This window comes from Ailuropoda melanoleuca, chromosome 2 (genome assembly GCF_002007445.2).
Source record: "Ailuropoda melanoleuca isolate Jingjing chromosome 2, ASM200744v2, whole genome shotgun sequence".
Taxonomy (NCBI): domain Eukaryota; kingdom Metazoa; phylum Chordata; class Mammalia; order Carnivora; family Ursidae; genus Ailuropoda; species Ailuropoda melanoleuca.
The window spans coordinates 188338833-188361089 of NC_048219.1; the positions used below are offsets into that span (position 1 = coordinate 188338833).

General features: G+C 46.3%; 2 protein-coding genes across 2 annotated transcripts; one reads left to right on the forward strand and one right to left on the reverse strand.

The window, feature by feature from the left end:
• The first annotated feature begins 14105 nt into the window (after window positions 1–14105).
• LOC117796005 (small cysteine and glycine repeat-containing protein 7-like) lies at window positions 14106–14441 on the forward strand. The gene has a single exon (XM_034642606.1). It carries the CDS (start codon window positions 14106–14108, stop codon window positions 14439–14441), a length of 336 nt encoding a protein of 111 aa, XP_034498497.1.
• A 5907-nt stretch (window positions 14442–20348) lies between these two features.
• Window positions 20349–20735, reverse strand: LOC117796006 (small cysteine and glycine repeat-containing protein 6-like). Its single transcript, XM_034642617.1, has one exon. The coding sequence runs from the start codon at window positions 20733–20735 to the stop codon at window positions 20349–20351; it is 387 nt and encodes a 128-aa protein (XP_034498508.1).
• Between the last annotated feature and the right edge of the window lie 1522 nt (window positions 20736–22257).

Consider the following 22257-nt stretch of genomic DNA (forward strand, 5'->3'; position numbering starts at 1 on the left):
CTAGTTTGGGAACGTGTGGCTGTCAAGGGTAGGAGAGACAAGAGGAAGTGTCAGGAGGCAGACTGGGCCTAACAGAGATGCTTCCTTGTTTGAGGGTGGGAGAGAGGCTATCATGAGGGTTTCGAGGCAGCTGAGAAGGGTCCAGAAAGTGGAGGGAGTTCATTGCTGTGTCTGCAGTGCCTCTAACAGGGTGGGCACTTAGTAGGTGCTCAACAAATACTGTGGACGTAGAAGGTGCATAAGAAAGGAGATTGAAAAGGCCAGAGGGGTGGTCTTCTGAGCACAGATGGAGGGGCTGGCCTGTGATGGGAGGAGTGGGGGTGCACTTCCTTGGTTGTAACTCAAGGCAAGAAGGAGAGAGAGGGCGCAGATTTGGGCGGGTTTATAGAGTTTGTGCTGGAAACTCCTTCTTGAGTGAAGGGGCAAGAGGAAGCATCTGGCATCTGAAGAAAGGGGACGAGATTGGAAGTGGTCAGTGCTGTTGGAAGGGGAGCTGAGCTGATGAGAGAAGAGAGGTGAGCGTGGAGGAGAACAGGTGGAGGGTCCATTGAAGGTGGTGCTACCATCTCTCAGCCCCTTCTTGCCTTGCCATCATCCTTCTACCTACCACATCTGCCTGTTTTCCTTGCCCGTCTTCCCGCCTCCCTTATTATCATGTAATGAAAATCCAACCAAAACCGAAGGGTAGAAAAAAGAAAGATTAATTTCAATTGGAGTGATTGGGAAAAGCTACCCTATGAACTGTGAAAAATGAGCAGAGTTTCAGTGGTGGAAGAGGGCATTTTCAGCTAAAGACACAGTCATGAGGGAGGTAAGGGAGGATATAAAAGTTCAAATAATGATTGTATGGCTGCTGTGTTTCCTTTAAGAGAGCAAGAAGGTCTGGGCCACTGGAGAAATCTAGGGCGTGTCCTGTGTCCTCACCATCATCCCAGAGGACTTTTGCTCGTTGACACTCTTCCTTCTTGTGCTGCGTGTTCTTTGCTGAATCTTGCCTATTTCATTGTTAACTTCTGTGTCTTATTTCTAAGTGCTCTGTACCCTGAGCAGCATGGTGCTTGTACCACAAAGATTAACTACTCGTCGTAGTGCTATTAATTACCAAGCTCTGTGTTCTCGTGCAGCTTAGGGCTACCCTCGAGCCCCAGAAGGATTAGGCCACAGAGCAAATTGAAGCCAGATTGTTACTGGTGAGTCTGGACTTTAGTTTGAAGATAAAGGCAATCAGCCGAGGATTGTTAAGTGGGAAGAAAACGTGCTCCCCTGGAAAATACAGCAACATAAGGTAGGGTTTTTTGGGTTTTTTTTAATAGAAGCACTAAAATTTCATTAAGTGGCATTGAGCCATCATTGTACCATATACTAACCATGTGTAGAGATTTATTATAATCGATGAGGCAAAAGTCAATAGTTGGGTACATTTGTAAGTAGTTTCTTTCCTCAGGGACCCAAATTTTCCAAATCTCTCTTCTGGCAGTCCTCAAGGTGTGGTTCAAAGACCCCGGGGGGGGGGTGCTGAGGCTGGTAAGATCGTCCTTTTCCAACTGGGTATCAGTGTGAGGGCAGGTTTTCTTCATACACTTCAGCGAAAACAACACGGTCCAATAGTTACAACGTGGAAGGTAGATAATAGGAGCCGGTCATCTTTGAATAAGTCGGACATTAAAGCGATTTGCAAAAGTATAAAACAATGTCACTGTATTCACTGAATTTTGGGGAAAATCTAGTTATTTTTCCCAAAAAGGTGCTATTTATATGAGCAAGGACTGGGCTTATGGTGTTATCTTAAAATTAAAGCTGACGCTCAGAAGGTAGCCATCGGATGAGGGAGTCTCTGGGGACGGAGGAGCTCTCCAGAGCCTAGGAAAGCTCACCGCGTGGCCGCCTTGTTGCCTGTTCTGTGGCCAAGCCTGAAGCGATACATGGGACTCGTGCAAGGAGAACTAATGACAAGGCAGACATTCGAGAGTGTGAAGGTCCTGAAGATGAATCTGGAGACTGTGGGCTTCTCCAAGGGAGGGTGGTTTTTATCATTTGCTGAGTGAATTCACCATTTGCAGCCAGAGCATGTGTCCCAGGAAGAAGAAATACGTGTCTGCTAGTCTAGAGTGATGTGGCCTCTCTGATCCGTGGCATGCTGGCCGGTGGTAGAAAATGTGGTAGGTATTGCAAGTTACCTCCTTTATTTAAGGTTCTATGTTCTCTTTCCCCTACTGAAAGGACCTCTAAGAATTTTCCTAAAAGAAGTGTCAAGGGAAAAAGTAATTCCACCAGCGAAAGTACTGGTGAGCAACAAAATGTCAGCGAGCAGATGCGTGTCCCGGTTCATCGATTCCAAGACCAGCTATATTGGAAAACGGGGATAGGTTCTCTGTTAAATATTCCCGTGGGGGTGAAACAGAGAGAAATTTAGCTAAACTGAAAACAGGTGACTTAATGAGACTAGAGGTGTCAGGAAATAAACAGGAAGAGCCTGAAGTTTTCCTATAGGAGCTGAAATCAACCACAGGGAAGTGGTCACGTGTCTTCCCGCTCCTCTCCCAGGAGTTGGTAAATAAGGGGCTCCCCCGGCAGCAGGCGGCATCAGACCTCTCTCACCTCCTGAGGCGCCCTCGTCTCTACTCCCTCGTCTCTCCTAACACCATGGGGTGCTGTGGCTGTGGAAGTCTTGGCGGCTGCGGTGGCTGCGGGGGCGGCTGTGGGGGCGGCTGCGGCAGCTGCAGCACCTGCAGTTGCTACCGGGTGGGCTGCTGCTCCGCCTGCTGTCCCTGCTGCCGCGGCTGCTGCGGGGGCTGCTGCAGTACCCCCGTGGTCTGCTGCTGCCGCCGCTCGTGCGGCTGCGGCTCATGCGGCTGCGGCTCATGTGGCTGCGGCGGTGGGAAGGGCTGCTGCCAGCAGAAGTGCTGATGCAAGAAGCAATGTTGCTGCTAGGCGGCCGGCGGCTCCGCCCCTCCCGGGAGCCGGCTGCGGGAGGCCGCTCTGTCCTGCCGGTAAGACAGCTTCACCTCGTCCACCTACTCCTTTCCCTGGGCCTCTCTGTCACCAGCTTCCCCCTCATGCTTCCTGGGCCTCCTGCTTTGTCCTTCTGAGATCTCCCTCTGGCCACACTTGGCGCAAGTTTGGCCCAATCGCACAGCAAGAAACAAAGATGCAACCAAAGAGCCCATGAGAAGACAGCGGGGCAAAGCCAGATTTACTGGGAACCCTAGGAGTTTGTAACGTTCTATCGTTTATAAATGCTCAGGCCTGGCTTTGGGCCATTTGGGAGTTTTCTGGCTGTGTGCAGTCTTTTCTGCTGCTCTGTCTACATCTGCTGTTTTAAATTTCCTAATAAATTGACTTGACGCACGATGACATCTCTCCGTTAGTCACATAGTCTGTGAGTTTCTCCGTCTGCTGCTCGAGCCCTGCACAGTGAATCCGGCCTTGGTCCTCCCGTGGCCGCATCGCCGCGCAGCCCTCGCGGGGACTGGACCCTTCCGCTGTAGCCACTGAGCCCCCTTCGTAGCCGCCCAGAGGGGCCTCTGTACTCACACCCACCGGAGGATGTTCCACAGTGGGGTGAAGGTGGCAGGCGTTGGTGGTGGTGGGATTTTTAAGAAATAAAAAACGGGCCCCAAAGGAAGGAAGAAGGTGGGTGATCCTTCCCTGCAATGCTGGGTGATTTCTGGGGAGACTGAGAAGCATTGGCCCCGGAGGGGAGCTTGAGCTCCGTCGAGGGTTCTGGGAGGCTCTTGTTCTGCGAACATCCTTGCCCGTGCCTCTGACAACTGTGTCTTTTCTCTCTGCTTCTGCTGATTTTGTGCAGCAAACTCTCGGCGCAGGCCTTTGGGGAGGGAAGATGCACCGCCTCCCAGCTGCCGAGTGCGTGGGATCATTCCGCTCAGCCACACGAGGGGAGCCGCGCTATGACGTCAGAGCCAACCCTTGTGGCCAGCCCAGCTCCAGCAGCAGGGCAGCCGAGGGGTCCTCTCCTTGGGTTTGCATGCTGCTCCCGTGTCCATTCAGAAAAGAAAGGATGGGTGGTGAGTTCTCCTGGACAGCCCCCCCCCAACACACACAGCTACTTCTATGGCTCACTACAGGCCTTCGAGGTAAATTGTATTAGACCCATTTCACTGCTGAAGTGACTGAGGTTGAGGCAGTTAAGAAATTCACTGAAAGAAACGCAGGTCCTGATTGAATCCAAGGCTTTTGTGGCACCAAACCCAACCATCCTTTTCCTATACCAAACTGATTCTCCAATGGCTCCTGGCCCTGGGGTCCTTACATTCTGATGAGGGAGACAAACAAGTAAATGAGAAATACTGCGTAATGTGATAAGTGCTGAGGCTGAGAGCAGCCTGAGGTATTATGGAAATGCATGAAGACCTAAACCCGGTTTTGGGGGGGTGGTGGTGCCAGCGTCATAGAAAGCTCATGGAGGAAGTGACACTTAAACCAAGCCAAGAAGTGTTAAGGCAACTGCTGGGAAGAGGGAGTGTCGGGGGACAGGACAGGGATGGGATCTATTTCAAGCCGAGGCAACTATGTGTGCAAAGGTCAGAGGTGAGAGGCAGCATGAGCAGTGGGGACAGCCCAAGTTGGGTGTGGCTGCAGAGTTGACAGTGCGGGTGTCACATGAGGAGATGGGGCTGGAGAAGTGAGCAAAGTCCAGACCAGGAAAGACCTCATGCAAGTTTGTGGACATTGTGTTCCACACTGTGAAAGATTTCTTTGAAGGATTTTAGTCGGGGAGGAACATACTTCGGGGAAAGTACCAGTGCGGCAGCGTAGGGCGAATGGGTGCAGGGAGACGAGTCCGGAGGCAGAAGGGCAGACAAGAAGCTGCCGTAGTGGTCTGGGTGCCGATGAAGGGGCTTGAACTGCTGTGCGATGGGGACATTTGAGAAACGTTTAAATGTCAAGTGGAGAAGAAAATGGACTGCAGGAGAATTCAAGAGTGAGGGTTCTAGCTTGGACAAGTGGGTGGATGATAGATGGCAGGTGAACTACCTGGGACAGGTAGGGGAGTCAGGGGAATGAATCATGGGGTCACCCACTGAGTCAACGATATTGATGGTGGCAGTGATGCTGTCAGCAAGTCTCCTCCTGCTGAGTCCTCACAACAGGCTAAGAGGAAGGTATGAAAACCATCCCCACTGTTTAGGAAATCGAGGTTGTGAGGGGAAGTCTCTCAGAGTCTGCATGGTGGAGCCTGGATCACATCCAACCTGCGGTCACCAAGCTGGCTTCTCAGCTCCCAGATGGCACCATAGAGAAGGAGTGAAGGTGGGAGTGAGGTTTTTGTGGCCTTTTAGAACCTGGCACATGATTCATGGTGGAGGCCTTCCTCTTGGCGTGATTGTAATTGAAAATCTGTTCCCTGAGAAATGGGACCTTAGGGACTCTGCATTCATGCTAACCACATGTATCTTCCCTCCTGCCACAGTCTTTAACAGGTGGGAGGTGGAACCATGTTTGTGTTTGTGGAGACGTGGACCATTTAAATACCTAGGCAATACTAAACTGTGTAAAATGCCTGTAAAATAAGAAGCAGGTTGGGACTAGGGGAGGCCGAGTCAGGCCAGTACAGTGTCCAGCCCTGTCTTTTGGTAAAGTTTTGATATTGTTTTCATCATGGACTTTTTGCACCAATTTTAATTTTAAAAATATTGCACTAAAAATATCTCAATGACTTGAGGTTTTGGGTGCCACCTTAAATTTTCACCCCAGGTGAGTGCTTCATTCATCCTACATAAGGTCTGGCCCTGGGAAGAAGCATTATGTGAATCAAAATATTCCCCATCCACCCCACCACTGTTACTTCTATGCAGATATAAACATAGGTTTTCTACATGGATTAATATTCATATTCAAATTGTTATTCTCAGACTGTGACTAGGCATCAGTGATTCCAAGGACTTGTAAATAAATAGGAAAGCCATCCTAATGCTAACAATGGCTTTTCTTGAGTAGGTCGCAAGCTCTATTTGAAGTGTTTATATGTATTATCATGTTTACATTCCTCAGTAACCCTCTGCTAGAGGTATTATTCTTTTCATCCGGAAACTGAGATAAAGAAGGATCCTGTCATACCCCTGGAGGTGGAGGGAGGAAGCAAGATGATTCCAGACTAAACACTCCACCCCCACCCCTACTTTCTGTGTATCTGTTCCTGTCTGGTTTCCCATTCAAGACCCAGCTTGAGCCCTGCCTGCTTCATAAAGCTTCCCTATCTTCACTATGTAATTGGAATTAATTAGCCCCTCCTTGGAACTCTTGCAAGTCTTAATATTCACTTGCAACTTAAACAGCTCATACTTGGAGTCAACTCTTATTTTATTGGACTATTATTTAAATCTTTTTTGATTTACCCAATTATTTCTTCTCATATCTCTGATCAGTTGGAGTTACTTAGAAGCACATTTCTTTGCATTACCCATGTGGACTGGCATGTGAAATGGGTTCAACACATATTGGTTAATGTGGTTTGCTTTGCTCAAGTGTTTATCATTCCAAGTAGAACTATAAGTAGGAAGTTAATTGATAGATGCACTGAATAGTATCCTCTATTTAGAACAGCCACACCTGGTTATTTTTAACTGGCATGCTTACGCACTTGAACCATGCTTTAGGTAGAAATTTGTGTTACCGACTAATGGGTCATGTATTTGAATGCTCTAAGGCTTCCAATGACCTGGTTGTACAGGTTGGGAGTTGGGATTGTTGTCTATCCCAACAGGATGGAGCTGAGCTGACAGTCCCATATGGGGGTTAATCTGAATGCAGTCACCCTTTGAATGAGATCTGATCATTGTCCAATGTTATTTTTTCAAATCTTGGTAAAAGTTCAAGTGAAGCAAAGAACCCATTAGATGGTATTTGTGTTGGAGTCTGGTTTAGTCTTTGGGTAATTGTAGGGATTCCTGCACTCTTTTATAATGGGAGGCATTGTTGTTAAGATCAATGTTATGGTTTAGGGTCTTCAGGTGATCTTGGTGCGCTCTGAGTCCTTATTTCTTTAGTCTCTAACCCTCTTTTCCCAGTTTAACGAACTGTTTCCGTCATCTCTTTGGCTCTGTGAAGTATCCCTAAAAGACATCCTTTTACCACATCCACTGACATCTGTTCTTTCCTCCAGGGTAATGTGCAGAACCTTTCTGTCCTTTAAGAAGGAAAGACGAATGGACTACTTTTTAAAAAAATATAAGTGTTCTTGTGGTGTCGGGTGTCTTAGTTGGTTAAGCGTCTGACTCTTGATTTTGGCTCAGGTCATGATCTCAGGGTCGTGAGATCGAGTTCCAAATCAGGCTCTGCACTGGGCATGGAACCTCCTTGGGATTCTCTCTCTCTCCCTCTCCCTCTGCTCCTCCTCCCAAAACCCTCCTCTAAAAAAAAGAAAAAAGAAAAAATGTGAGGGTTCTTCCATCCTTTCACTAACAAAAAATAAAGGAAACACAGTTAAATATTCAAGATAAAAACAAATAATTCAATTTCCTTTACAGACAATAAGTTACTTTATCTGTTGCTAATCCATTCCATACCAGTTCAGTTAAGAGCAAAGCCTCTGAATGACGATGTCAACTCTACCATGATTCTGTTAATATCATTCATTATTTGGATACCTGGTTTGAAGGATAGCTTGGAGAGCAAGAGGTAATGATGACGAATTTCTCTGTACTTTTTCACCTTGACATTCCACAAATAGACTTTGAGCACATGTACTATACACAGAAGTTATGTTTTAACTTAATTGTAGGGAGGATTGGTACAAAAACAGGGGCAATAGCAAGTATGTAGGGAGAAGGAATAAAGTTGACTGGCTCATTCAGCTAGAAAAAGTAGTTGGAAAGCCATATGGATGACCACAAGTGTTTATCATTTCTGCTTCCATGATGTCATGTACACTTAGGCAGTGACTGTCCCATCTGAACTTCAACTCGACTGGTCTGGGGTGTCTGGTTAGGTCTCCAGAAATGGTGAAGTGGACCTGCCAAGGGTCTCTTGGGATGAAGACCGAGGGGCATCTTAAGGAAAACAAAAGCAAGCAGAGTCATTTTAAGGGAAAATAGTCAAGTAATGGTGTTCAGTTCTATGACGATGACCCAATTACTAGAGGTCTTTTGTGTGGTTCATGTCCTGGACCAACAGCAATTAGATCTCACTAAGGACTTGGGCCTGAGGCGTGTGGAAAAATGGCAATGAGAAACATTCCCAGTGACACATGCAGAGTCCGGGGCGTGGTACGAGGTGGGGGAGGACCTTCTCTCCATGGCAGCAGAGCGACATCAGGGCAGGGTGACGTTAGTACAGACGTGGCCGGGAAGGTCGGCGCTGGTAGCAGCCACAGCACAGGGCGGTGGCTGGCGACAATGTGGGCTCCATCGTGGTATGGCTTTGGCTTAGGACCTGCAACCCTTAGGCAGTGGCTGCGGCTGGTGACAGCCACCGTGTACTGTCATGCTTGTCCTGCCTGCAAGGCCTCAGAGTGGCAACACCACCGGCCCTGGGGGACCTGGCCCTGGGGACACTCCCCAGGGCTGCTGAGTGTGCTCCGTTCCTGACCACACTGACACCTCATGGGGACCCCAGGATCATGGTGGTTGAGGGGGAGGACTCTGAAGAGGGTGAGAGGACCTACACGGCACATGATGACGAGCAAAATTCAGTTAATCAGTTAATTGACACATTCAACAGTATTTACTGACCACTGACTAAGGGACTAAGTAGCCAGTCTAGTAAAACACAGTTTGTTACTGTTAATGTGCTGCTGTTTTCTCTGCTATGATGGGGTCCCCTGGGGAATGTTCTATGCCCTGCTTACCACTTGTTTCTTCCCTCTCTGCCCCCGTCTCTAGCCCACTGAGGTTAGCCGGCCAACACTGTTGCAAAAGACTTTTAACTGCTCCCTGCTTTTGGGGTCTCACCTTCCCAAGTCCTGGTTCTGTGGTCAGTCACCTTCCGGGAACATGGACTCCACACCCCCAGTGCTTCTTGACCAGCTTTCCCTTGCTATCCGGCTGGAAGTACAGCATTCCTATGAACACTTTCAGAAACCAAAGTGGCATAACGCTGAAGAAGCAATTACCATTAATTTACAAGGAAACATTTTTGAGTGTTCCCAGACCTCTCAGGCTTTTCTGCAACCTTAGGACACGTCTTGCTAACAGATGCACACAATGGATGGAGATAAAGCACAGGTGCTCACCGACACAGGTAAAAGCTCTGGCGGCCTGAGGATGGATACCCAGAGTGGTTCCCAGGGAAGGAGCTGGGCGGGGCCATTCTCGCTGCTCAGGTGCTGCGAGCTGCCCGGAGCAGCTCTATATTACGGCTTTAATCATAAAAGTGAAAATCCTCTTCTGATTTCTTTCCATCAGCAAAAACAGGTACTAATGTAGGTCTTTGTAAAAGCAAAGTAGCCTAACATGAACTTTCTAAAAAGTGGGGATACCTGTGCCCAAGGATTTCTACCATTAATTCTACCTACGTTCCCAGGCCTTCCCCTGGGTTCCATCCCATAAGTGCCAGCTGCAGGCCTATAGGGGAGCTGCCTGGATCCCCCCTCACCTGTTCCCATCTCCAGCCCTGAGTGACGCTCTTATATGGGCAAGGAGCCTTTCCTGTGATAGATGGTCCCTGTCACAGTTTCCCAGTTCCCCTTCCCCCACATAAATTCAGAATCAACTTCTTTCTCATACCTCTAAGAAAATCAATCGATAGGCTTATTCTGGTTCTGGTGCTGGAATTCGCTCATGCATTTCTCACCAGACTGAGAGCCCATGGGTTCATCTCATGATGTCCTCACAGTGTCCTCAGAGTTCCATCCTCGTAAGATAAGGGTAATTCAACAACTATTTATTAAATTGCATGTGCTGCTCCCCCCCATGTTGATATGATGGAAAATATTAATGTGCTTTAGAGCAGAAGTTCATGAGACCTTTTAAACAAGAACAGAGGAATCTTGAAGGTTTGAGAATTGGGGAGAAATGTGTATGAGCTGAAGGCATGGAAGCAATGCTTGTTCATTGTGTATTTCCCAGGATAGTTATTTAGGCACTTGTATTCTGTCTTCATTCTGGCACAAGAAAGAAGAGCTACCAAAAATTCACAGGACATGAATACATTCCAACAAAAAAGTATCCACCAGAAGTAAATTGGCTATTTTATACAGAGTTTTCCCTAGAACTGTGCTGACTGAAGCCAGGTAGGTGTGGGCATGATTCAGAGGTCTGCAAACCACTCCATTACCTTTCTTTTCCTCTCTCTTTTTTAGAAGATTTCATTTATTTATTTGAGAGGGGGTGAGTGAGAGAGAAAGAGAGAGGGAGAGAACATGAGTGGGGGGAGGAGCAGAGGGAGAGAGAGAAGCAGACACCCAGTGAACAGGGAGCCCCATGCGAGATTCCATCCTGGGACTCCGGGGTCATGACCTGAGCTGAAGGCAGATACTTAACCCACTGAGCCACCCAGGCACCCCTCCATTATTTTTCTGCTCTGAAATGTAGAACATAGTTGCATTTACAAAAAAGTCATCTTTAAGACATTTTTTTTAAATCCGAGTATAATTAACATACAGTGTTATATTAGTTTCAGGTGTAGTGATTCAACAATCCCATACATTACTCAGTGCTCATGATGATGAGTGTACTCTTAACCCCCTTCACCTATTTCCCCTTCCCCCCCCTCACCTCCCCTCTGGTAACCATTAGTTTGTTCTCTATAGTTAAGAGTCTGTTTTTTTGTTTGTCTCTTTTTTTATTTGTTTGCTTTGTTTCTTCAGTTCCACATGAGTGAAATCATATGGTATTTGTCTTTCTCTGATTGACTTACTTCACTTAGCATTATCCCCTCTAGATCCATCCATGTCTTTGCAAATGGCAAGATTTCATTCTATTTTATGGCTGAGTAATATTCTATTGTATGTATATACCACATCTTCTGTATCCATTCTATCTTTTAATTAATTAATTAATTAATTTATTTATTTTTAGATTTTATTTATTTATTTGACAGAGAGAGAGACAGCCAGCAAGAGAGGGAACACAAGTGGGGGAGTGGGAGAGGAAGAAGCAGGCTCCCAGCGGAGGAGTCTGATGTGGGGCTCAATCCCAGGACTCTGGGATCACGCCCTGAGCTGAAGGCAGACGCTTAACGACTAAGCCACCCAGGCGCCCCTGTATCCATTCTATCGATGGACACTTGGGCTGCTTCCATATCTTGGCTATTATAAATAATGCTGTGATAAACATAGGGGTGCACGTATCTTTTTAAATTAGTGTTTTGTAACTACTTGGATAAGTACCCAGTACTTGGCAATTCTATTTTTAATTTTTTAAGGAGTGTCCATACTGTTTTCCACAGTGGCAGCATCAGCTTGCAGTCCCACCAAGAGTGCACAAGGATTCCTTTTTCTCCAGATCCTTGTCAACACTTATCATCTCTTGTGTTTTTGATGTTAGCCCTCCTTCCAGGTATGAGGTGGTGTCTCATTGTAGTTTGATTTGCATCTCTCTGATGATCAGTGATGTTGAGCATCTTTGCGTGTGTCTGTTGGCCATCTGTGTCTCTTCTTTGGAAAATTGTCTGTTCATGTTCTCCGCCCATTTTCTATCTGGATTATTTGCTTTTTGGGGTATTGAGTTGTATAAGTTCTTTATATGTTTTGGGTATTAACCCCTCATTGGATACATCATTTGCAAATACCTTATCCCATTCTGTAGGTTGTCTTTTTGTTTTGTTGATGGTTTCTTTTGCTATGCAAAAGCTTTTTATTTTACTGTAGTCCCAATGGTTTAATTTTGCTTTTGTTTCCTTTGCCAGAAGAGAAATATCTGGAAAAATATTTCTATGGCTGATATCAAAAAGATTAGTGCCTATATTTTTTCTAGGATTTTTATGGTTTCAGGTCTGACATCTAGGTCTTTAATTCATTTTGAGTTTACTTTTGTGTATGGTTTAGAACGTGGTCCAATTTCATTCTTTTGCATGTAACTGTCCAGTTTTCCCAACGCTGTTTGTTGAAAAGAATGTCTTTTTCCAATTGTATATTTTTGCCTCTTTTATTATAGACTAACTGGCCATAAAACATGGGTTTATTTCTGGATTCTCTATTCCGTTCTATTGATCTATGTGTTTGTGTTTGTGTCAGTGCCATACTGTCTTGATGACTACAGCTTTGCAGTATACCTTGAAATCTGGGATTGTGATATATCAGGTTTTGTTTTTTTTTTCTCAAGATCACTTTGGCTATTCAAGGTCTTTTGTGGTTCTGTAGAAATTTTAGGATTATTTGTTCTAGCGCTGTGAAAAATGCTGTTGGTGTTTTATAGGGATTGCATTGAATCTGTTGATTGCTTTGGGTAGTATGGACATTTTAACAAGTTGGCTCTTCCAATTCATGAACACGGACTATCTTTCCATTTGCTTGTGTCATCTTCAATTTCTTTCACCAAAGTTTTGTAGTTTTCAGAGTACAGGTCTTTACTTCCTTGGTTAAATTTTAAGACTTCTTTAACAGTAACTAAAAAAGTAACCAGAAGAGAGCCCTGTGTTAAAGACTTGGGCTATCACAGTATTCCAAACTCCTTCAACTCAGGGTCATGCAGGAGGCTGACAGGACACCTGGGCTCGCCTCATCGGTGTGCCACTTGGACTATCCTAGGATGGCCGATAAGAGCCCTTTCATATTCTACAACAGTCAATAGAACCTGACCTGCAGACTGCACTGATTGCCTTCACTATTTACCCTTAACAGGAAAGAGTGATCTGAATAGGAATGGCTAATTAGAAGTGACCATTTCATGTAAGCATTCCATGGTGGACTGGTCCATGCTAATTAGGGACTGAGCAACTGTTGGAAATACGCCTTTAGGTTTGTCTTTCTTTTTCTTTTTTATTTATTTATTTTTTTTATTTTATTATTATTTTTTTAAAGATTTTATTTATTTATTTGACAGAGATAGAGACAGCCAGTGAGAGAGGGAACACAAGCAGGGGGAGTGGGAGAGGAAGAAGCAGGCAGGCTCATAGCGGAGGAGCCTGATGTGGGGCTCGATCCCATAACGCCGGGACCACGCCCTGAGCCGAAGGCAGATGCTTAACCGCTGTGCCACCCAGGCGCCCCTTTCTTTTTCTTTTTTAAAGATTTTATTTAATTGAGAGAGAGAGAGAGTGAGAGTGAGAGCATGAGCAGGGATGGGGGAAGGGGCAGAGGGAGAGGGAGAGAGAGAATCTCAAGCAGACTCCCTGCTGAGCATGGAGCCAGACGAGGGGTTCGATCCCACGACCTCAGGATCATGACCTGAGCTGAAGGCTTACCTGCTTAACTGACTGAGCCACCCAGGCACCCTAGGTTTGTCTTTCTTTTTAAACAGACTGATGATAGCAGAAGGCTCCTTGTGTTTGGCCCATGGCTTGGGAATTGTGCAGAATGCACATTCTTCTGGCAGAATGCAAGGGCACTCTGTAATGACCCCTGATAACACTGGATCCCTTCACCTCTGAATCAGAGTCTCTTCCTAACTCATGTTACAGGATGAAGAAACACCCAAGGAACTCAGCTTTGGGACAATGAAACGGTGTGACCTGGGATCACCTTTCCCTTTGATTCTCAAAATGTTCTCTTCAGTCTAAAGAGATGCTTCATCACTTAGTAAATGGTAATAAATGGTGTAGGAATGAAAATATCTTGTCCTGGGCTGATATGACCAAGAAATGTAAAAGCACCCAAGGGTGATTTTGACCCATTCAGACGTCTACTAAAAAAAAAAAAAATTACCAAAAAACCCTCCAATCCCACCCCCCACAGAAAACAAGCAAAAAAATGGGATTTCATAGTTACTTCCTGTCCTATTTTTAAAATGACCTTAAAAAGACAAGTAAAAGATAAATTTAGCAAAGTTTACAAGTCAGAAGGACCCATTAAGGAAGTGCACATGAGGCCATGGGAGATTCAGCTGTGGATATTTGCATCAACAACAGGGAAGTGGCCTTGAGTCCTGGGTCAGTACCCTCCCTGCATTGGTATATAAGGGGCTCCCCCAGCAGAAGGCGACATCAGACCTCCCTCACCTCCTGAGTTTCCCCCCTCTCACCTCTCCTGAGTCCTCTCTCTTGACACCATGGGGTGCTGTGGTTGTGGAAGTTGTGGTGGCGGCTGCGGTGGTGGCGGCGGTGGCTGCGGGGGCGGCTGCGGGGGTGGCTGCGGTGGCGGTGGTGGCTGCGGCAGCTGCACCACCTGCAGGTGCTACCGGGTGGGCTGCTGCTCCGCCTGCTGCCCCTGCTGCTGCGGCTGCTGTGGGGGCTGCTGCAGTACCCCCGTGGTCTACTGCTGCCGCCGCTCCTGTGGCTGCGGCTCCTGTGGCTGCGGCTCGTGTGGCTGCAGCGGTGGGAAGGGCTGTTGCCAGCAGAAGTGCTGCCGCCAGCAGAAGTGCTGTAAGAAGCAATGCTGCTGCTAGGTGGGCCATCTGGCCTCTGTCCTTGCACAGGAGATACTGGGAATTTCCTCTACTCCATTCACCTGTCCTACCTGTCGTCCTCTGGTATTCTGAGACTTACCCTCTTGGACTGACTTTGCTCCTGGATTTAGGTTCCTCTTTTTTCTGTTTTGGGTGTTTTCAGTTTTCCTAACTGAAAAGTTTCCAGTCAAACAGGAAACACCAAAATCAAGGACGTGAAAACGGTTTCACTCCGGAAGAAGAGCTGGCATCATGGAGCTCCGTCAGATAGGGTTCCATTATTATTCTTTAGATATATGTGATTATTTCCTTCCCATGTATGTGCTTTTATGTCTGCTCCTTTTTTATCTTGTATTCCTATTTGTCAATAGCTCTCTTCTAAATTTTCTAATAAAATAAAAACTTTTATCATTAAAAGTTTCTCTTTGCCTTTATTTTGATTTTATCGTATCCTGCCTCCTGGAACATCTTTATCTCACTTAAACATCTGTTGGAAAACGGGCAATGATAGCAGAGAAAGGCAAGGATCATGAGAATAGCTTTCTTGCCACTGCTGTCCATGCATTCCAGCTACGAACACCAATGGGACACTTGAAAGAATGATTTTTCTACATTTTGAATTCTATTTTGAAATGACAGTTTCAGTTACAGAGAAGCAAGTGTCCCTAATTCATAAAAAATCCTGTTGTATTCACAAAGAACCAATTCAAACAAATTTTCAGAAATACATCTGCTACCAAAATCTGGACGGCTACCTTTGCTTTAGATTCCCATCTACTGGGGCCATTTACTCTTTGCGTCAAGGGCAGAGTTCCACCCCTGCTGTGCAGGCTCTTTCATTTTTTCCCCTATAAACTCAGCCAGCAGTGCACATTTAGACTTTTGGTATTATTAGTTTAGCTTTCTATCTCCCTAACTACAAAAAGTAATGCCATCAAGTGGTGTTAAGTGGGTCAGCATTGGTGGACATGGGATTTATCTTCATTCTCTTGTTTTTTTATAATAATATTTTTTATTATGTTATGTTAGTCACCATACAGTACATACCCAGTTTTTTATGTAAAGTTCGATGATTCATTAGTTGCGTATAACACCCAGTGCACCATGCAGTACGTGCCCTCCTTACTACCCATCATTCTCTTCTATGTTAATTTAACCTTGATTGGGCTATTGTTGAGGATCAAGCTTCCTTTTGACTTCATTTAAAATCTTTTTCTTCTTCTTCTTCTTCTTTTTATGGGGGGAAGGGGCCTAGGGAGAGAGAGAGAATCTCAAGGAGACTCCATGCTGAGTGTGGAGCCTTGATCTCATGACCCCGAGATCATGATCTGAGCCAAAATCAGCAGTCAGATGTTTAACTGACCGAGCCACCCAGGTGCCCCTCAGATCTTACTTAATAACTTAAACTGTGATGTATGTTTTTAAGTTTTATTTCCATTTTTTAAGACTCATAAGCTTAGAGGGGCTCTGAATGTTCATGGAATCTATGTTGTTTTGCTAGACATCACAAGTCTATTCTTGATATGAAAACAGTTTTATGAGCAAGATCTGTTTCTTTCACACCTAGAGGAAACTAGAGTTCAGTTAATCCCCTATAGCCATCATTCACTTGGAAGATAAAATTGAAATACAAATGACTTTTTATGATTCCGATCAGGAGTTGTACTTCGAAGTATTTATTTAAATATTTTGGAACAGTTGACTTTCTGTTGACAAGTGTTCTCTGAGAAGCCCCTAGATATAAAGGCAGCTGTAAAGTGCTGAAGCCAGTTCTAAGACGAAGTAAACCCTGCCTTCGAGTATCTTTGGGTGGGGGGGTTTGTGTACAAAGAATTATAATCCAAGGCCAACTGTGATGCTTGCTGCAGGTGTTTCCATCAGAGGTGGAGAGAGAGTTCTTGAAAACATCCAGAGTGGCTTCATAGCTCTGAATCTCATGCTTTCTTGTTCCCTGTAGACTCTTCAGTGTATTTTCTCTCTATCGCTTTTGGTCTATTTTGGACCAGAGCCAAAGAGTGGCAGAGGTTATTGTCATTGTGAAGGTCGGCATTTGTTGCCTCTGCAGTAACTTTCCTCATCTTTTGCCACAAGGCACACGTTTCTCAGATGGACTAAGTACTGAAAACAAAAAGATGGATCATAATTTAAGGAAAATATTTCTGTAGTTCAGTTGAGCTCAGCAAATATTTTCATTTTTCAATCTGATATTTTTCTCAGTTTGTTTTCCAATCCTTATAGGCCCTGACTACAAATTTCAGTTATTCAGTTATTCAGGTAACCTAGATGAAGACCTACATTTGTGATCAGATTACAGAGAAGAATGTTCAAGAACTGAGGTGAGATGCAAGATGTATGCACACAGAGTGCCCTTCCCATGCTTTCCAGCCCCTGTCACCAAGCCCTCATACGTGGATCCTGATTTCCTTGTGAATTTTGTGATCACTTCATGCAGTGGGAATTAGTGTGGACCATACTCAGGAGGAAGAAGAGAGAGCTGAGTGCGTCAAGGAAAACCAGGAACCATCCTGAGTACACGTGCCACGTTGTGGACACAACAGCAGTACCTTTCTTTCTTATTCTATTCTATTCTTTTTTCTTTCTTTCTTTCTTTCTCTTTCTTTCTTTCTTCCTTTCTTTTTTAAAAGATTTTATTTTTTGTGAGAGAGAGAGAGCACGTGTGCACGAGTGGGGGGAGGGGCATAGGGAGAAGCAGACGCCCCGCTTAGCAGGGAGCCCAATGTGGGACTCGATCCCAGGACCCTGGGTTCATGACCTGAGCCAAAGGCAGATGCTTTACTGACCAAGCCATCCAGGTGTCTCTGCACATTTCTTTCATTTCAGCACCAGGGATGACGTGTCGCACAGACTCACCTAAGCCACGGCATCTCTTTAGGTTTGTGGTTCAGGAACCCCACCAACACGTGTATTGTTGGTACTCATCAGGCAGCCCCCCAAAAATGTATTGGCTTGCCAGGGCTAATGAAGCACCATAGACTGGGTGGCTTAACCAGCAGGAATTTATTTCCTCACAGTTTGTAGGCTGGAAGTCCAAGATGAAGTCCGAGTTCCTTGGCTCAAAGTCCAAGATGAAAGTGGCAGCCGGTTTGGTTTGCAGCCTTTCTCTCTGGCAGGAAGATGACTGTCTTCTTGCTCTGTCTTCACATGGTCTTCCTTCCATGCACATCTGTGTTCTAATTTTCTCTTCTTATAAGAACACCAGTCATATTTGGTTAGGATCCAACTTAAGGACCTTTAATGCACTTGCTTCTTTAAAGATCCTGTTGCCAAGCATAGTCCCATTCTGAGGTACTGGGAGTTAGGACTTCAACATATGGATTTTGGGGGAGATGCAGTTCAGCCCATAACAAAAGAATAACAAAATATAGAAAAGTCTTATGCTTTGTTCTTCATTTATGTGGTTTAGCTAGTGACCTATGTTTAATATAATATGGTTTTGCGCTTTTTTTTGCCGGTAGCCGTTACAGATTTTCACTTACTTTGTTTTCTATATCAAATTGTCATCTAACAAAGAAATTGTGTCTCAGTGTCCCTCATAGGACCCAGCACAATGTTGGCAACTAAACGTTCAATAACTGTCACTGGTTCACCCTGCTGCCTGGGTCCTTCTTTCACCAATTGACGTCAGTGCTGAGTAAGGACAACTCACCCAATCCTAACAGCCCCATCTTCTACCTACACTGCCTGTAAACAAGCTCACATTTCTCGTGAGCAGGACGGAGAGAGCAGGAGCCTAAGACGTGTTACATCTCCGATGCAGGAGGGCCATGTGTCCCAGAATTCGGCCGTCAACCTTACTTTGTGGGAAAACTGCCTCAAGGAGTCCCCATGAGGAGAGTCTGGGTAAGACAGATAGATAGGACTCTCTCCTGCTGAGAATAGCTATGTGATAGGAGGTGATTCTCTCTCTTTTTAAAGATTTTATTTATTTATTTATTTATTTGGGAGAGAGAGAGAGACAGAGCATGAGTGGGGGAAGGAGCAGTGGGAGAGAGAGAAGCAGACCCCCCTCTGAGCAGGGAGCCCGATGTGGGGCTCGATCCTGGGACTCCAGGATCATGACCTGAGCTGCAGTCAGACACTTAACCCACTGAGCCACCCAGGCGCCCCTAGGAGGTGGTTCTAAAGGTGGAGCCTGGCTGGAGAAGTGTAAGTCAGAGGATGGAGACCATCCTAGAGGCTGAGAGTAACTAAGGGGTGCTGGGTAGCCAGAGGGCACTGGAGGCTCAGGGCCCTTGGATGTGGAAAAGGAAACAGAAGCATAGATGGGTGTGTGTCAACTTAGAATTTGAGGAAGCTCATCTCAGAACCCCTCCTCAAACCTTATTTTCTGAATTTCAAGGGGGGAAGGAAGACTATCTTTTCCGGGGCTCCCTTTGGGGATCTTACTTGACACGACTACTCAATTCATATTTCCTTTGGTGATTTCATTGCATTTGGTCACTCCAACCTATGTAAGCATCTGCGTTTGTCAGGCTCTGCTTAGAGGGACAAGGAAATACCCTATGTGGACCTGTGGCATTGGAGCAAGAATATCCATCTTCTGGAGACAGACCCCAGGGGCTTGGCTTCCCTCAGCCCCAGGTTCACCACCAGACCCAGCTGGGAGACCCCTGTCTCCTTTCAGCTCACTGCTAAACCACCCATGATGGATCAAGAATCTGGAAGCTGCACAGAAAAGGACCAGGGAGCACTATGGGAAATTAACAGAGGGGGTGTCTGGGAACACATTTTATTGTGTGTGTGGTGCGGACTCCTTCAGACATTGCTGACGGGGTGGGATGAAAGTTGCCCAGTTTGATTATTTTGAACCTAACGCTCATTTTCTGACACTATATCGGAAAGCCTATCTTGTAGTTTGTAGTGGCTGACAGACAGACTTCCGTGGCCCCTGCCATGGGCTCCAGCAGAACATCTGGGGGAGCTGCATGGGAGGGTATGGATGCTTAGTGAGGTGACGGCTGAATGGAAAGCACTCATGGACTACAGAGCTAATGGGCAAAGAGATGTGAGAGACTCAGGCTTCCATTTACGTTGCTATTGGAGTAATTCTCAGCAGTGAGGCCATGACAATCAAGATAAACATGCAGTAGAAAAAGACCCTAGAAGTAGACGAAAAGTGAACATCATAAACGATAAGCCTCAAAAGTGACCATGCCCTGAAGCTATCAAATGACTTTGCAAGATCTGTATGAATATTCATGCACTCAGACTTCTGTTGCTAAGACTCTATCAAGGGAGAGATTTGGGAAGAGTTTAGTTTGTGACATTCAGTCGCTAAACTAGAGGATGTGCCGCTGAGTTCTTTGCTCCTTGCTACACCCACAATGGATTAACCATTTACTAATCCATCTATATCTATCGCAAACAATTTATCTAGCTTTTGATTCATTGCTATCTTCATGTGTATACCATTGGCCTCATCTGTTCAGATTGAAGTGCATTGTCCCCAAGGGATAGATAGTTTAGAGACTGGCAAGAAGAAAAGAAATGGGTCTTCGAGGCTGATTTAGGAAAATTTATTAAGAAAATAGTTGCTTTGCGTGCGTTTACAGAGATGGCAATGCAGAGGTAAAAACAGGGCATAAATAAACATAAAGTTAAAGGCATTTCAAGAAGGTAAAACGTTAGCTATCTTGATTCATTTTTGTCAAGGGCAAGATGTGAATGATCACTGACGCAGGTGACTGCCCATTTATTACTTTGGTCGGTATTCATTAAATGCAGACAGAATGACAGAAACCACAGAAATGTGGGATTCGTATGGGTTGGTGACAAGGCTCAGGTCATGCTTGTGACTTGCAAGTCAGAAAGGAGCAGACAGGGAGGGGGAGGTCTTACCTACAGCATGGTCACCTGCAGCACCTGCCCAGAGGCCAAGCCCCACGCCTAGCAGCAGCATTGCTTCTTACAGCAGCTCTTCTGTTGGCAACAGCACTTCTGCTGGCAGCAGCCCTTCCCACCGCTGCAGCCACACGAGCCGCAGCCACACGAGCCGCAGCCACACGAGCCGCAGCCACACGAGCCGCAGCCACAGGAGCGGCGGCAGCAGTAGACCACGGGGGTACTGCAGCAGCCCCCGCAGCAGCCGCAGCAGCAGGGACAGCAGGCGGAGCAGCAGCCCACCCGGTAGCACCTGCAGGTGGTGCAGCTGCCGCAGCCACCACCACCACCGCAGCCACCCCCGCAGCCGCCCCCGCAGCCACCGCCGCCACCACCGTAGCCACCGCCGCTGCCACCGCCGCTGCCCCAACTTCCACAGCCACAGCACCCCATGGTGTCAGGAGAGAGGATTCAGGAGGGAGTAGAGACGAGGGAGACTCAGGAGGCGAGAGAGGTCTGATGCTGCCTTCTGCCAGGGGAGCCCCTTATATACCAACTCTGGGAGGAGAGCGGGAAGACACATGGCCACTTCCTTGTTGCTATTCGGCTCTATTTACAGGGAAGAATCACATCATCTCTTATTTGCTTCCCTTTTAGATATTTTTGTCTTCATCACATGTTTAGTTTATTTTTTAAATAAAACCTATATTCCAGTTAAACTTTGAAAAAAACGGAAAGTTCTAGGGAATCATTCTGGGAACTGGGAGTGCAGTGAGGCTATCAACAGGAAAGGGCAGGATCTCCACCTGCCCATGATGCCCGTGTCCGTGGGGTTTGAAGACCTCACCCTGGGCCAGGTGATCTGTGAGCTCTCAGGGGGCTGGCACAGTGAAGGTGGACAGTCCCTGACCTCAAAGAGCTTGCAACAGGAAGTAACACTGGGAGCTGGGGATGTGAACTTCGCGACAGATTGAAAGGTCACTGCCAAGGCCAGATGCCATCACTGCATTTGTTGACCAGTGAAAACTTCTGGAGCTGGAAACTTACTTCCTACCTCTTCACGTGAAGCATCCCATTGTTCTTTCTCACACCCAGGATCTAATGACTGTTTTAAAACAGAAATAAATCCTCTTAAGAGTCTTCATTTTAATGATGTAATCCTTGGTATATTTTGCTTTGGATGAGGAATTAATTTTTGTCTTTGAGTAGATAATATCAGCTCACGTCTGAAACACCCCTTTGCTAAGTAGTCTGACCTAGGCGATTTTGAAAGTAGGGTGGTGGGGCGCCTGGGTGGCTCAGTCATTAAGTGTCTGCCTCCAGCTCAGGGTGTGATCCCGGCATTCTGGGATTGAGCCCCACATCAGGCTCCTCCGCTGGGAGCCTGCTTCTTCCTCTCCCACTCCCCCTGCTTGTGTTCCCTCTCTCGCTGGCTGTCTCTATCTCTGTCAAATGAATAAATAAAATCTTTAAAAAAAAAAGTAGGGTGGGAACCTTGAGGCGTGCAGGTGCAGAGGCCAGAGATGCGAGGAGGGGCCCGATGTGGGGAGAAAAAGAGTGTGAAATATGGTGACGTGTGCAGCTGTGGTCCTGGGTGGGATTTGAGGGCTAACGACCAACAAGGAGGCTATAAACATAATCCAAGAAAAACAAGAGCACAGGTGAGCTCTTCATCACATGTGCTGTTGGAGGAGCCCTCTGGCCTCTCAGGGAGTTCTGAGGACCTTCATGGAGATAGCTGGTGGCCAACAGATTCCCCAAACTACAACTTGTAACTGGCTTGCTGTCCGGAGCCCATTTTCCAATCTGGTGAGATTGTTCCTTAGGAATCTGAGTGAGAGGAAATACTGGAAGGTCCCTGGAGGCGTGTTGGCATTGTTATTCATGATCCCAAACTATTTTTGTGGTATATAGACCAGAGCATACATTTCAACCACCCCGGGGTGCTTGAGCTGAGGTGGGGGGTACAGTAGGG

Bases quoted from the DNA above. Each gene is read 5' to 3' on its own strand.
- LOC117796005 (XM_034642606.1), top strand. From the start codon at position 14,106: ATGGGGTGCTGTGGTTGTGGAAGTTGTGGTGGCGGCTGCGGTGGTGGC.
- LOC117796006 (XM_034642617.1), bottom strand. From the start codon at position 20,735: ATGGGGTGCTGTGGCTGTGGAAGTTGGGGCAGCGGCGGTGGCAGCGGC.